We start from the raw sequence: 13,692 nt of genomic DNA on the forward strand, positions 1-13,692 counted from the left end.
GAGTGGGGCAGAGTTCTAGAGCGCTATCTCTCTAAGTATGGTTTAAGTCAATCCTAGACAACTTGAACGAAAGCGCTTTTTGACTCCCAGTTTTCATCAATAAGGTAAATCGGAAAAGAACGAGGAGAAACGTCAATCATTACCTGAGATTTAATCGGCCTCCTGTCAAATTGAACAACAATGGTATGTTTCAACAACCGCGGTTTCTGTGATACAGAAATAAGCAGAATAAGCCCAGATAACGAGTTATGATGGCATCATTCTAAGTAGAGATACTGGAGTTATCACTTTGATCACCTTGACTCCCGCTGATCTTCAAACTAGTCGAGCTGGCGCCAGTAATTCTTCCACTTGTCCCGATCGCTTGCCAGAGTAGCCCAGTGGTTCCTCCTTTCCCCAGTGGAACCCAGTCGCTCACGGTTCTGGTCCAACGGTTGTAGTTAAAGCGCATCACGGGTCCGGCCCACCTTATTTTACTTTCCTTGGCAAACGCGGCGGCGTCTCTGATCTTCGATCGCTGACGTAGGAGAGAACTTCGAATTCCGTCCCTCACTTGCGTGAAACGGGATACTCCTAGCATCACTCTCTCAATTGCGCGTTCAATGACGCTCACAGCGTTTTCTTCCTGCTTGCGAGATGCCCAGGTTTCCGAAGCATAGGTCAAAGCAGGAAGAGCGGTGGTACTGAAGAGGTCAGCACGGAGCCGGGTGTTCCTGGTCTTCTTCACTACATCCTCGATGCTCTTGTAAGCTCCCCAAGTCGCTCGTCTCCTCCTGCCCAGGTCGGAGGTCAGGTCGTTCATCATGTTCAATTCCCGGCCCAGGTAAAGGTAGCTGGTGCATTCGGATATGTTCATTTCGTTGAGCGTGATTGGAGCATCCGGAACCCATCCGTTCCGCATGAAAATCGTCTTTTGTTGATTCAGGTGAAGACCGATGCATCCACATGTATCGTAGAATTCGGTCAGCACTCGTACCGCTTGGCTGATGCTAGGTGTTATCAGTACGTCATCAGCAAAGCGCAAATGGTGTAGCTGCCGACCGTCGACCTTCACTCCCATGTCGTCCCGTTCCAAACTTTGTATTGCGTTCTCGAGGGTGGCTGTGAATATTTTGGGTGAGATTGTATCTCCCTGTCGGACCCCCTCTTCACGTCAATGATGATATTCTTGTAGAATGGCGAAATTCCGGTCGTGAATCTACTGTACAACTCTCGAAGTACCTTTATGTTCTGAGTAGGGACGCCTTGGTTGTCCAAGGCTACCACGACCGCTTTCATCTCAACTGAGTCGAAGGCCTTCTTTAAGTTGATAAAGGTGAGAAGGAGCGGCATCTTGTACTCTTGTGATACCTCGATGAGTTTCGAAACAGTGTAAATGTGGTCAATCGTGCTGAATCCTTTTCGAAACCCTGCTTGCTCGCATGGCTATCCTTCATCCAAGACTTTTTCAATCCTATTAAGGATCACTCTTGTAAAGAGCTTGTAGATGACGGACAGTAGGCGGATTGGAGGATAGTTGCCGATGTCATGTGGATCTCACTTTTTATACAGCAACACGGTCTTGCTGGTCTTCCACTGTATAGGAACCTTGCATTCCGACAGGTAACTGTGTGTTGCCAGGGTGTTGATGAGTACTGGCAGAAGGTTCTTCAGGTGTTATGGTCTTATTCTGTCTAGATCGGGTGCCTTACGATTTCTTACCGACATGATAGCATGTCGTATTTCGGACGGGAGAACCTCTGGAATGACTTGTCCGTCTTCCCTCAGATGGTGAGAAGACAAGTGGACATGGCTGTCGAAAAGATCAGAGTAGAAGTCGTAGATGATTTTCTCCATCCCTCTTCTCGATGCAATGGCTGTTCCCTCTGGATTCTGGAGAGCAGTCATCCTCGTCTTGCGACTGGCGAAGTCTCGACGGGCGTAGCGGATGCTTTTCCCCGCCTCTGCAGCTTCAGTTAGCACTTCTGCTCCTCTCTCTTTAAGGTCTTCCTTTATCGCCTCTCTGTAAGGCCTTACGAGCACGAACGTAAGCTATTGGTTCCCTGCGGCTCGTCCTGCTCCACGCTGGCGTATCAGCTCAAGAGTTTCAAGAGACAGACGTCTCTTGGTGGTTTTAAAACTCTCAGCCTTCTTCGCGCAGTCGTGAAGGTGTTCAACGAGCCGGTCATATTCCTCGTCGATGTTGTCCATTGCGCAATCTTCCCAAAAGCCGGCTAACGTAGGGAAGAGATTCCAGTTGATGATAGTTCTGGGATTTCTCCCTCTGAACTTGGCGGCTTTCTCTTCTCTCCTTGTGAAGGAAAATCTTCCTCGGAGGAGGCGATGGTCCGATCCCGTATTGAACTTTGGTACAACAGCGACGTCCGTCAGGCAGAACCTTTTATTGACGATGTGATCTACTTCATTACTTTACTTTCCACCGAGTGACTCCCACGTCCAGCGTAGAGAGGAGGGCTTCTGGAATTCCGAGTATCTATGGATGGTCTTAGTCGTCGTAATGAACTCGGAGAGCCTCTCCCCCTGGTCATTCTATTGTAGGCCGTGGGTCCCGATGTGTAGTTCTTCTTGGGCTAACTTTAGCGTTGAAATCGCCAATTATTACCTTGTAGAAAGCATCTTCTCGCTAGAACTTCTCCAGGTCCATACAGAAAGCTTCGACTTCTTCTTCTTCGTAGCTTGATGTTGGAGCGTAAGCGGCGAAGATAGTCAAAGCTGGTGTTGGACCATATCTTCTCATCCGCAGACGTCCGATTCGGGTCGTAAGTTGTTCGGAAGAGTCGATGTTCTTCACCATACTCGTTTTGACGAGGACCATCTCCACCAACACCTCTACTGTCGCATGTTCCTAAGAACAGTTCTTCTCCGGATTTACGGCGTTCAGTGGTTGGTGTGATCTCATTTCGATCATCCCGATATCATCGTTCTTGATTTTTTTGGCTTGCATCATCATATCTTCTATGGCCGCTTCCGATGTAAGCGTACGTGCGTTATAAGTACAGATCGTCATCCTAGTCCTTTTCCGTTTCGGTAGCCTATATGACTCCTGCAACCCCGCCCTTCCTGGCGCTACCGTACCAGGCTTTCCTCCGGAATTAGGAGACTCTTTCTATTACTGTGACATGCAAAAAAAAACAAAAAAAAACCATGGACAGGTTGCAAGCCTCTAATCTTATTAGTTTTTGTTAGAACTTCAGTTCTCCCGGAGTGGACATGTGGAGCTTATTTGTTGGAGGCGACTCCACACCGCCTCCCTTGCACCTCCCAGTCACTTGATTGCGGGCTTTTGGCCGGACCGACGTGCGGGATACAATGATGACATGAGTCAGTCCTGGCTCAGCAGAAACAGGGAGTCCATCCTTCCCCTGAATCCACCCGCGTCTCTGGGCAAGCACAAGGTCGCTTTTGCTCCGCGACTGGCCCCTCTACGACGCGCCACGTAGCCTCTCGACTAACCGGCTGTGATCCCTCTAGAGGGAGATCCGTGTACTGGAGTTATAATAGTCTAATTCTTTGCAGAAATAGGGTCGCTGTCCCATCTGTGAAAGCAATCATCTTAATCAGAAAAAGAGAGAGATTAGCTCATTGCCTGTGGTAAATAGTGATAAGAGCAAATTTCACCTCCGAGCCTGCGGTAAACAAATAAACTTTTCAGGCCCTCTTCAGCAATGGTGTCTTCTATTCCTACGATCCTCATACATTGCTAGCTCGACTCGGTGATGGAAGTCACATGACTCCCGTGGGGCTTGAGTTGCTGCGACCTCTCTACGCTAAAATTTTGAATAAACTACTAGCATTGTTACCGAACTAAAGACTTAACAGACGTGTATCATATAAATGATGTTGATTGAATAAATGATATTTATGTGTATATTGTTTGAAGATAGTCTTTACTTTCTCAATCTAGAGGGTCAATCTAGAGAGGATCTAAACTTCAAAATCTTCTCCGTTATGACGCCGCACCCTGTGACCATCCAATGCATGATTTCCTTTTGCCGTCCAGGTGTTCTTTGATTCGAATACATAGTGGTCTAGCTGTTTCTTCTATGTATTCGTCACCACATTACACACAGAAAGTCATATAAACAACACATGAACTCATGCAACCACCCTCGTTGTTATCCGGGCATATTTTGCACTCCGGTGTCGTGCAAATGCGATCATATAGGCGATTCCGAATGAGAATTTGCTTAAGGTTAATAGGAGAAGCTCCACGATGGCAACAGATTATGTGTATATTGTTTGAAGATAGTCTTTACTTTCTCAATCTAGGGGGTTTAGAATACGTTTGTTATATCATGCTCCTATAGGAAAATAACGGCATGTTTCAACAATGGTGGTTTTTGTGTTACAGTAATAAGCAGAAAAGGCCAATTATGATGGCGAATTATGATGCCATCATGCTGAGTAGAAATAGTGGAGTTATAATAGGCAATACTAAGAATCCAAACTTGTTGTGAATTCCGACAAATGGAAATAATAAAAGTAAATGAGATGGAAATGTTAGTGTGAAGTATGGAAACGAAATAAAGTAAGAAAATTAGAGAATGAACTAGGAGTATGACTCTAATCAACATCACCTAGTAGGTATAGATGTAGTAAGATGGCAAGGAGACGTATGTAATTACTTGCAAATTTAGAGATAAAGTTCAAAAAATCACTTGAACTTAATGAAGTAAAAGTTTCTCACATGGGCTTAATGACATTCTAACAAGAAAATCATACGTTTTACAAGGCTACTGGGAGTCATGTCAAAGCTAAAATTGTCTCTAGAAGAAAGCTTGAAGAATTTCACTGACCACCGACCTACAGTGAGAGAGGCCATCCGAATTATTCAAGGCGGAAACAGAAAAGAAAAAGGAAAAGAAAACAGAAAAATATGTCAAAATCGCAGTTGAAAATTTCAAGAAAAAGTCACAGTTAAAATCCTTTTTTTCATGGTGGATTTCAGTCACCAGATGGATAATACAATAGTGAAGTCCGCCACTGACTTACTTAACTTAATCGGTAGGCTGGTGTCATCGCTTGAAGAGATTATCCGCATCTTCACCGAGTTGTGTCGTCCTCGAAGATAGCTCTGTCCAACTTTCTCGATCTTCTGCTAGAGCTTGCACAGTATTAATCCATTTGGCGCTATTCCATATTCTGCGAAATCTTACGTCTCGCCTGAACTGCCTATCCACGACCTCTTTTCCCCACCTCAAACCAGAACTTCCGGTTTGGGCCAGGAGGCGTGTTCTGAGGATTCTCTCTGCTTGAATTCGGGAGAATCCTCGAAACTCGCTGGACACGGCGATCTCTTGGTCTCCTTAATATATGACCAAAGGAGCGAAGACAACTTCTGTAGCCACTTCCGCTGGCGGTGCAAGATGTTGATATTTTCCACGTGTCATCCACCGGTATACCACATAAATTTTCCGGTAAAGATATCTTCATTGTGAAAAAACACCTAGGCCAAACGTAGCCAAGCGGCCGCTTAAGCAGCTTTCTTTCTGTGCGATCAAGCCTCTCCATCACCGTAGATGGTGGTGACCGAGTCTCCGATCCATGCATCATGGTGGGGCTAATTGCGGATAGGTAGACTCGCAGCATGACTTCGTTGGTGATGGGGATCGACCACAATCGTTTCGTCAAGGAGCTAAATGCAGAAATGGCCTTAGCGTATCTTTGCTGAATATCTTTCTTTTAGCTGCCGTTGTTCCTCGCATAAGCGGACAGCCCAGGTAACAGAACTCATCGACGAGTTCGATCGGTCTTACACCACCCACCACCTCAAACGGCGTTGTACGTCCGGCTGGCGTTCCAACTGCAGCTGTTGTTCGTTGATTCATTTCATCAAGAAAGCGAACGAACTTTCCTAGTACTCCATCGACGCGGAGCGAATTGAGAAGACTGCCTCAATGAGGAGAGTCGAAAGCGGCTTCAAAGTGCAGAAACGCTAATGTACGTCTCGCAGAGAGTAGATGCATCAAGTATTCCGCCTCATGAGCATTCGCAAGGAAATTTGAGGCTTTCACCTATATTACCAATGAAAGATTGAGGAAGAAAATAATTAGATGAATGGAGACGTGATGTGACTTTAACGACAACCGTGTACGTAAGTGAATTCCGTGAGAGCGCAGCAGATAGACGACTTTATTCTTAGATTTCTTTACGTACTTCGCAGAAGAAAAAATGTCCCCTTTATGTATCTGACAAGAGACGCTGGCGCTCCAGTCAAGAAAATGGTAGACTATTCAAAGCAATCCTCTATAGCATCGATACACCGCCTTCAATAGTTCTGTTACTGCTTGTTTCAAAATCCTCCTCTGGGACGTCCTTTAAGGCTCGTGTCACGGTCGTTTTACTCTCAGGGACGTATTCAGGGTTAATCTTTCAGAATCTTCCTAATTTTTGGAAACAAAAAGAACTCTTGCGGTGACAGATCAGAGCTGTACAAGGCTGCACCAGCGTTGCAGCACTTTTCTTCACCGAGAAATCTTTCACCAAAAGCGGTGTGTGGACGGAAGCATTGTCCTGACGAAGCCGCTATCGATCGATAATGTCCGAACGGTCTCCGGCCAGCCACCCAATCAGCCGAACGCATTGTCTTGTATAAAATATTTTACAAATTGCCGGTGCATACAAATCCTTTTTGAACATATCCTTTCGAGGAAAAAAAGGCGACCAGCATGATTTTGATTTCTGCGATTGAACCAGGTTGCAATTTACTCCCAAGACTCACCACCACCACTTCCTCTTGTCCCTAGGGGAAGTGGCGGTTTGTCAATTTTTTTGAGTGAGCGCGCATAAAGTCACTGTCATGACTTTCGCGGCATACTCTGTATTTTGTCTTGGATTTGTTCCGCTTTTATAATGAAAATAAAGGATAGAGGATAAAGTGTCTGTTGTTAACCAATCCGCTCGGGATGCGCCGCCACGTTCACTTCGATTCAGAATCGTTTGGGGTTTACGAACGTGTAACTGGCCTATACAGTGACTTGCGGGGGCTAGCCGATGTCTCAAGCAGGGTCAAGCGTATAGTTGGGAAAAATCCCTCCTAAAAACGACCCCCTTCCTTCCCCCCTCGCAGACCCTCCTAAAAACAACCCCCTCATCTCGTTCCTACCAGTATAGCTGCCCACACAGCAATCAAAATTTGGGTATAATAAAAGGAATTCAAAAAACAAACAAACGCCTAATAAATAAATTGAAATAATACAACATAATAAATAAATTATAAATTATTTTAAAAAATAATAATGTACAAGTAAAACAAAGTATATATTGTAATACAGCGATATTAATATAATAAATAATAACTAAAATTATATGGTCATGTTAATTATATGTTCAAGATGCCGCGTGACGTGTGCCAGGTGGAAGAAGATCAAGAATAATAATCGAGGTAGAAAAGCATTCAACCTTTCGATGGACTGATCTAGACACGGTTAGAATATTGTGTTTGATTTTCTGTAGATTTTCTGTAATAATGTGTGTTCCAGGTAGCTCGCATGGAGATCTGGAACAGCGCATTGAGAAGACAACAGAGGAAGATGTTTATTAGACTTTACATATATAATAAATATAATAAATGGTTTTAATCTTCTATTTCGAGCAGCAAAGTCCTCGAGTGGAGAGACATCTCGAACAGCCCTTGATGTTTCCGGACTTCGCGATCGCGATTCCTTTGCTGTTTCACAGCGTTTCGTTTCACAGCCCAAGTCTGAGCAGAAATAATGATAATAGAAGAAAACATTTTGAAACGAATTTAAAAAAGTTCACAAATACACTGGAAAAAAGTGTTTGCAAAAAAAACCCTTACCACTAGTGCGATGAGCGTAATCACAGCAAGGAGTCCGAGTACTGCGAAAATAAGTGTAGAGGATTGATCAGTGGGTGCAGCTATCATCGTCGTCGTTTTAGGATGAGAAGTGAGCCATGCATCTCTCAACTTTTTCTTCTCTGAGAGACACTCGGCTGAAGGTCTCGGTTCGGAGTTAATTTCTTTAAAACGCATGACGCTCTCCTCAGGAGAAAGGGCGGAAATATCGTAGTACATTATCGTATCGTAATACGTACTGTAAATACTGCAATTAGTGTATAACTAGATCCAATAAATGATTATCATTAGGCGAGAAGATTAAAAGACATGTCAAGATAATAAAGAAAGACTAAAGATAATAAAGAAAAACTAACTAGAAGGCAGCCAGATTGTCGAAGATGCCACCGGTAGGCCGCGACCCATTCCACATTGGCTACTCACCAAAAATATTCTCCAGGTATATTTGCTCGGATTAATACGAGGTAGACGTTACTGCAAGAATTAGAAGTGGGTCAGTATATATGTACACATATAATTTAAAAAGATAAGTGAGCCCTAAATCTAAAGTGTATTCGGCAGCACAATTGTATTGTTTGACATGATCAAAGATCAATCAGAGATGGTCAAAAGTTCGATCCCCGCCGGAACCATTATTTTTGCAGAATGAAAAAAGAGCTGGAAAAGAAGCAGAACACCTTTTAAAACAATTTTCACACTATTTCCAATTACTAACAAACAATTTTACTCATCGACAATGGAAATGAACGGATGAGAGTTCGATATCCGCTGGAATCTAGATTTTTGCAAAACCGGAAAAAAATCAGTGAGGAGAACATTTCATTGACAGTTTTTTTTTGAAATTATATTCAGAGCACCGTTTGCCACATACAAGTGTTATACAGAGGTGATTTTAGCGATTAGAACGAGGCCTTAATTGGAAATTACTGCTGGACTGGTCGGATTTTGTTACCTTGAAATAAACATTAATAACTCACTAAAGAAAAGACATAGGAAGACATAACTGGCTGCGTTGTATAGAGGAAGACTTACGCTACAAAACGATTAAAAAATCTTTTGCAGGGACCCTCTGGTTTTTTTGAAACCTAATTGAGAAAAAGTTGAGAAATTTGACATTTTCCTCGACTTTTTCTCAACTAGCTTTTTTGAAGATGAAAACAACCTGTAAAAAAGTAGAAACTAGTTATGATAGCAGAATTGTTCCTCTACAACACGCATTAAACCGAATTTGTTTTTATAAACTATGAGCTGAGTTATGGAAATTTATTTGAAGTCACACAGATTTTGACGCGTTGCCGAAAATCTGAGATTTCGCTCTTTTTCCCGTTGCGAGGATGCGGTAGCGCCGTTGAAAACTTCGATTGTATATTTGGATAGAGCATCAAGTAAAACCCTTAGCTGCAAATTTTGGCCTCTTTAGGTGTCCTGGTTCTCTCAAAAACTAGTTGAGAAAAAGTCGAAAATTTGAGGCAAAAATTGGGATTTATCTCAACTAGGTTTCAAAAAGACTAGGAAAGCTAGAGGCACCAAACTTTGTAGAAATATAGAAGATATCTCTCTCTACAGATCGCAGCCTGCTTTATTGCATAAAATTCACTTTGCGCGTAGATATCCAGAAACACGTGGAACCTACTTTGTACTAATTTTAACCCTAATTGCGCCTGTAGATGCCTTTTTCTCGCTCGTTAGCAGCATCATAATTGCTTTCTCGACTGAAAGTAAGACGCTTGTCACTGCAGGATGAGAAATGTGCTCTTTAAATTCTTTTACGCTAAATGCAAAAATAGCACCTTTGCAGGGATTGGTCCCTGACCGTCACAATAAAACAAGCGCGGAATCTCGTTGAGCCATCCAATTTTGGTGAATCACCAGCATCAGCCCTATTTCAACAGAGCGTGTAATGGCCAATTAACAGATGTCCTTATCGAAGTCTTTGTAACCGCGCATAAATAATTCTGCACTACACTTACCAACTTGAGCCAGCGTACTTGCTTTTCACTGTAGCTATGCTACTTAGTGCTCTTACATTTCTGTTAGTTTCTGAAGTTCCTAAGAGAATTTTCGATGCTGCGTTCCCGTACAATTGCGGATCTTCAATATATTGAATTGGCTGTGACGAAGAGTGTCGAAGCACTGTGCAAGCTAAGAAGATTGCCTTTTATGGTCTCTTAGTACTCAATACGAAGTCACCTCTGCTTAGTTTCATTTCTTTCATATAAATTAGTAACACACAATTTTGTAGTGTAGACTGTAATTTTGTAATTTTGCTTTGTAGAACTGTAATTTGGTAGTGCTTAGACTTGATAGGTTTGGAAACAAATCGATTTTTTGAAAGAATAGAAACTTTTAAGTAATTAGTTGCATTTAACATAATTGGCTTCCTATTTTGTCACATCACAAAATTATCACGTTATTTATTATGCATCACATTTATTCAAGATTTCAATTGTTTGTGCTAATTCAAAAGTAACCGAGAGGTTTGTTTATAGAAATTTTGATGTTTTGGAGAGGATGCTATTGCCACTGGTACGTTTCCTTCGTCTACGAGCTTCTTCTTTCTCCTTTCTGAAGGCTTTCCTTTTCGTTCAGGTAATGGGGACTCCCTTACCACCTTGCATGTACGACGACTTATGATTTTTCACCGTTTGTGCCACCGAAGCGACTGCGGCGTCAGTTAGAGCAGCAAAAAATCAGCATCAGTTAGAGCATCAAAAAATGCTGTCGTCCTTCTTCAAGATTGGCTCAAAAAGCGCAGTAGTTTCATTACCAGAATTATGAAGAATAAATTTTTTTAAAATCATTTTTTGGTTTGTGTACCCTCTTTTTATCCTAACTTTTTATGCTACAATAGTCTTCCTCAACTGCAAGCGCGAGTCTTCTTCAATCGTTTGTTCGAATATTAAACAAATTTATTTATTCTATATCATTTATTTTTATATTAAACAGAACTCAAGTACTGAATATGCATCATGTACGTTTTTTCTTCTTTGAGACAACTCTTCCATTTTTTAGTCGCAGATATCGGGACTTGAAAAAAAGCCTTAGAATACGTTTCAGTTGTGAATATCTTCTGATATGTCATGTCATTCATTCACTGCTGATCATCCTTCAAGTTTCAGCCCTACGAAAAGAAGCAGTTTTCACTCCTGTTTTTCTGCTGAATGTCGCATACCTAAATTACACTGCATTTTGTGCACCTTAATATGTGTTTGTTTGAAAGCGACAACCCCGTCTTCCTTTTCTCTTTGCTTCTTTCATTTTTTCTGATTTTCCGACCCCTACTTAAATTTTTTCTTAATTTTCCGACCTCCTCTTACGCCCCTCCCCCCCTCCCTCCCCCCTGATCCGACATCCCTCTTATGACCCTCTGTTGAGAAATTCTCAACACACGATTGACCCTGGTCTCAAGTCAGGGTTTTTATCCTCCCAGAGAAGTCTGGTACCAATTTATCGACCAAGAAGGGGTGAAAGGCTTGGAGAGCACTACGGCGATCGAAACGCCGATCGATCGTTTAGGAGGCGGAACCTCTAACCGCTACACTACACCAGCCCTGTATAATGAAAATATGCGAAATTAATTTTGAAACAATGAGGGCTAATGAAAGGAAGACCCATTGCGTATTGCAACAGAAGCCGTCGTAAGAAACTGCGTTCCGGGGCCGTTCGTTTACACTGATGTAGGAAGAGATGAACGGAGTCACTCTCTTCTCCACAATCTACGACCCGCATAGGCATTACCCGCCTGAAACCCGTATCACCCCAGATTCGTTTGGGTGATGCTTTTAAGATGGATCTACACAGTTTGAAAGGACAACAGGATCATGAAGTCTAATTTTACAGTTACGTGAAGGGAAAATGGTTAGATGTACGTGATGTTTGTAGAGCCGGGCAAACATATGATATACCGATATTTACATAGAATCGCTCCGCGGCTCTAGTCAAATTGTGGCAATATCCCTTATCACATTTTCCGCAGAAAAATGATTTTTGAAAGCGAAAGCTAACAAAGTTCTTACACCTATCAAAACATATGTATTACTCAAGCGGTATTTCGTCATAAGGGGAATGTTTGTCGCTTCGTCTTCTACCTGAAATAGAGATTTTGAAACGCGCGCTAGGACATATATTCTGCCCATCAGTTGGCAAATTTCTCAATCACGGATTTTACAGAGTTGTACATTGTTAGAGTAGACCAGATCAAGTGATTTCTTGAGACTCTCGATCTTTCATTTTCTTTAGCTCTTAGCTTAAGCATGATTTTCGACGTGGTCTGTCTCCTTTCCCTTGTTTTTTTCTTTTGCAAATTAAGTCACTTAAATAAATGTTCGCTCACTGAAATACAACACCGTTACTAACTTGGGTCCCAAAATCCGACGCCGACGGATTAATCCTTCGCAAACCGTCGGAATTCTTGGAAATGGTCAGAATTAAATTTTGCAAGTACCATTCGAAAGTAAATGAGCTGCTGATTTCAAATATACTTCGAGAATTTACTTTTGACAAATGTGTGGCCTGAAAACGGGCAAAGTTTCTTCAAGTCCCGTTAATTACTTTCACACCTCCGCAATCCTTCCATTGGCATACCCCGCGGATATATCTCCATGGAAGGAACCATTCCAGCTATAGAATATCGCCTGCCCTATAAGAGGGCGGAGTCAGTGTTGAAATTTTGAAGTTTGTAAATAAAAGCGAATTCAACATCATTCGAAAGAGCGTCTTTTTGTGAGAAGAACTGGGTATTTGAGGTACTGAAAAAATTCATAGAGGCTGCAAAAATCTCTGTTTTGTGAGAACAGACTGAAATTTCCTCAATTTGGTCACTCGAAAACCATGCCTAGCTCTCATCCAATGTTAGCGCCTAATTCACTTCTCGTAAAGGAAGGAGAGTTCTAGGCAAGTACCGAATCGCAAGACTTAAGCGTTCATTCTAAGCTGTTGACAGCTGCTCAAAAATTGGACCAAATAACGAAATAGAGTAATGTTGTAAGTTTGACACTGGAAAAACTAGACATTTTCAAAGCTAGAAGCTTACAATATGAACTATTGTCAAGTACAAGTTGTTTGCTGAAAAATTTCCGAGGAGACTTTTCACAGCTCCGAAAGCATGGCGTTTTATTAATCTTCGATGGAGCACTTTCGTGAATTTCTGAAGAGAATGGAAATTTCGAACCAACATATGATGTGGGGTACCAAAATGCTCTAAATAACCTCCTGATTACGGATGTAATAAACATTTTGTCCATTTTCAAGAAATAAGCGGAAATCTTATGAACACCCCTTCCTTCCATGGAGATATATCCGCGGGGTATGCCAATGGAAGGATTGCGGAGGTGTGAAAGTAATTAACGGGACTTGAAGAAACTTTGCCCGTTTTCAGGCCACACATTTGTCAAAAGTAAATTCTCGAAGTATATTTGAAATCAGCAGCTCATTTACTTTCGAATGGTACTTGCAAAATTTAATTTTGACCATTTCCAAGAATTCCGACGGTTTGCGAGGGATTAATCCGTCGGCGTCGGATTTTGGGACACAAGTTAGTAGCGATGTTGTATATAGTAGAGTCAAGACGATATGAAGCACGGTGCTGTTGCGTTCGAGGCGGCGAGGAGGAGCGTAGCAATAAGAATCGAGGAGGGACTCATTCTTGTAACAACGCTCACAGCAAAAACGCAAGGAGCACCAGAAAAACCAATTTAGATGGCTGTTCGCTCCTACTAGTTTAACGAAATAAAATGAGAAGTGGGTTTCAGAGAGGTGTAATTATTTGGACCATAGGGTTACTTCCACTTCCATTTTATACTGGTTTCTGATCCAGCTGCTCTCTGTATTTGTGGAGGATGTTTCAAGTTGTCATATATGCAAACTAACGTGAT

At 42.3% G+C, this 13,692-nt stretch overlaps 4 protein-coding genes across 4 annotated transcripts; 1 reads left to right on the forward strand and 3 right to left on the reverse strand.

Moving 5' to 3' along the window:
* Positions 1-262: 262 nt before the first annotated feature.
* Positions 263-1,060, reverse strand: RB195_019502 (uncharacterized protein; the record flags this gene model as incomplete). The annotated part of the gene is made up of 1 exon (XM_064187377.1): positions 263-1,060. The coding sequence occupies one exon, from the start codon at positions 1,058-1,060 to the stop codon at positions 263-265; it is 798 nt and encodes a 265-aa protein (XP_064043258.1).
* Positions 1,061-1,527: 467 nt separating this feature from the next.
* RB195_019503 (uncharacterized protein) lies at positions 1,528-3,808 on the forward strand (the record flags this gene model as incomplete). Its single annotated transcript, XM_064187378.1, has 3 exons — positions 1,528-1,602; positions 1,678-1,770; positions 3,653-3,808. 3 exons carry the CDS (start codon positions 1,528-1,530, stop codon positions 3,806-3,808), a joined length of 324 nt encoding a protein of 107 aa, XP_064043259.1.
* RB195_019504 (uncharacterized protein) lies at positions 1,657-5,589 on the reverse strand (the record flags this gene model as incomplete). Its single annotated transcript, XM_064187379.1, has 5 exons — positions 1,657-2,002; positions 2,631-2,832; positions 4,993-5,098; positions 5,197-5,305; positions 5,447-5,589. The coding sequence occupies 5 exons, from the start codon at positions 5,587-5,589 to the stop codon at positions 1,657-1,659; spliced, it is 906 nt and encodes a 301-aa protein (XP_064043260.1).
* Positions 5,590-7,576: 1,987 nt separating this feature from the next.
* RB195_019505 (uncharacterized protein) lies at positions 7,577-8,231 on the reverse strand (the record flags this gene model as incomplete). Its single annotated transcript, XM_064187380.1, has 3 exons — positions 7,577-7,702; positions 7,802-8,057; positions 8,176-8,231. The coding sequence occupies 3 exons, from the start codon at positions 8,229-8,231 to the stop codon at positions 7,577-7,579; spliced, it is 438 nt and encodes a 145-aa protein (XP_064043261.1).
* Between the last annotated feature and the right edge of the window lie 5,461 nt (positions 8,232-13,692).

Source organism: Necator americanus, chromosome II (assembly GCF_031761385.1).
Source record: "Necator americanus strain Aroian chromosome II, whole genome shotgun sequence".
In the NCBI taxonomy this organism is placed as follows: Eukaryota; Metazoa; Nematoda; class Chromadorea; order Rhabditida; family Ancylostomatidae; genus Necator; species Necator americanus.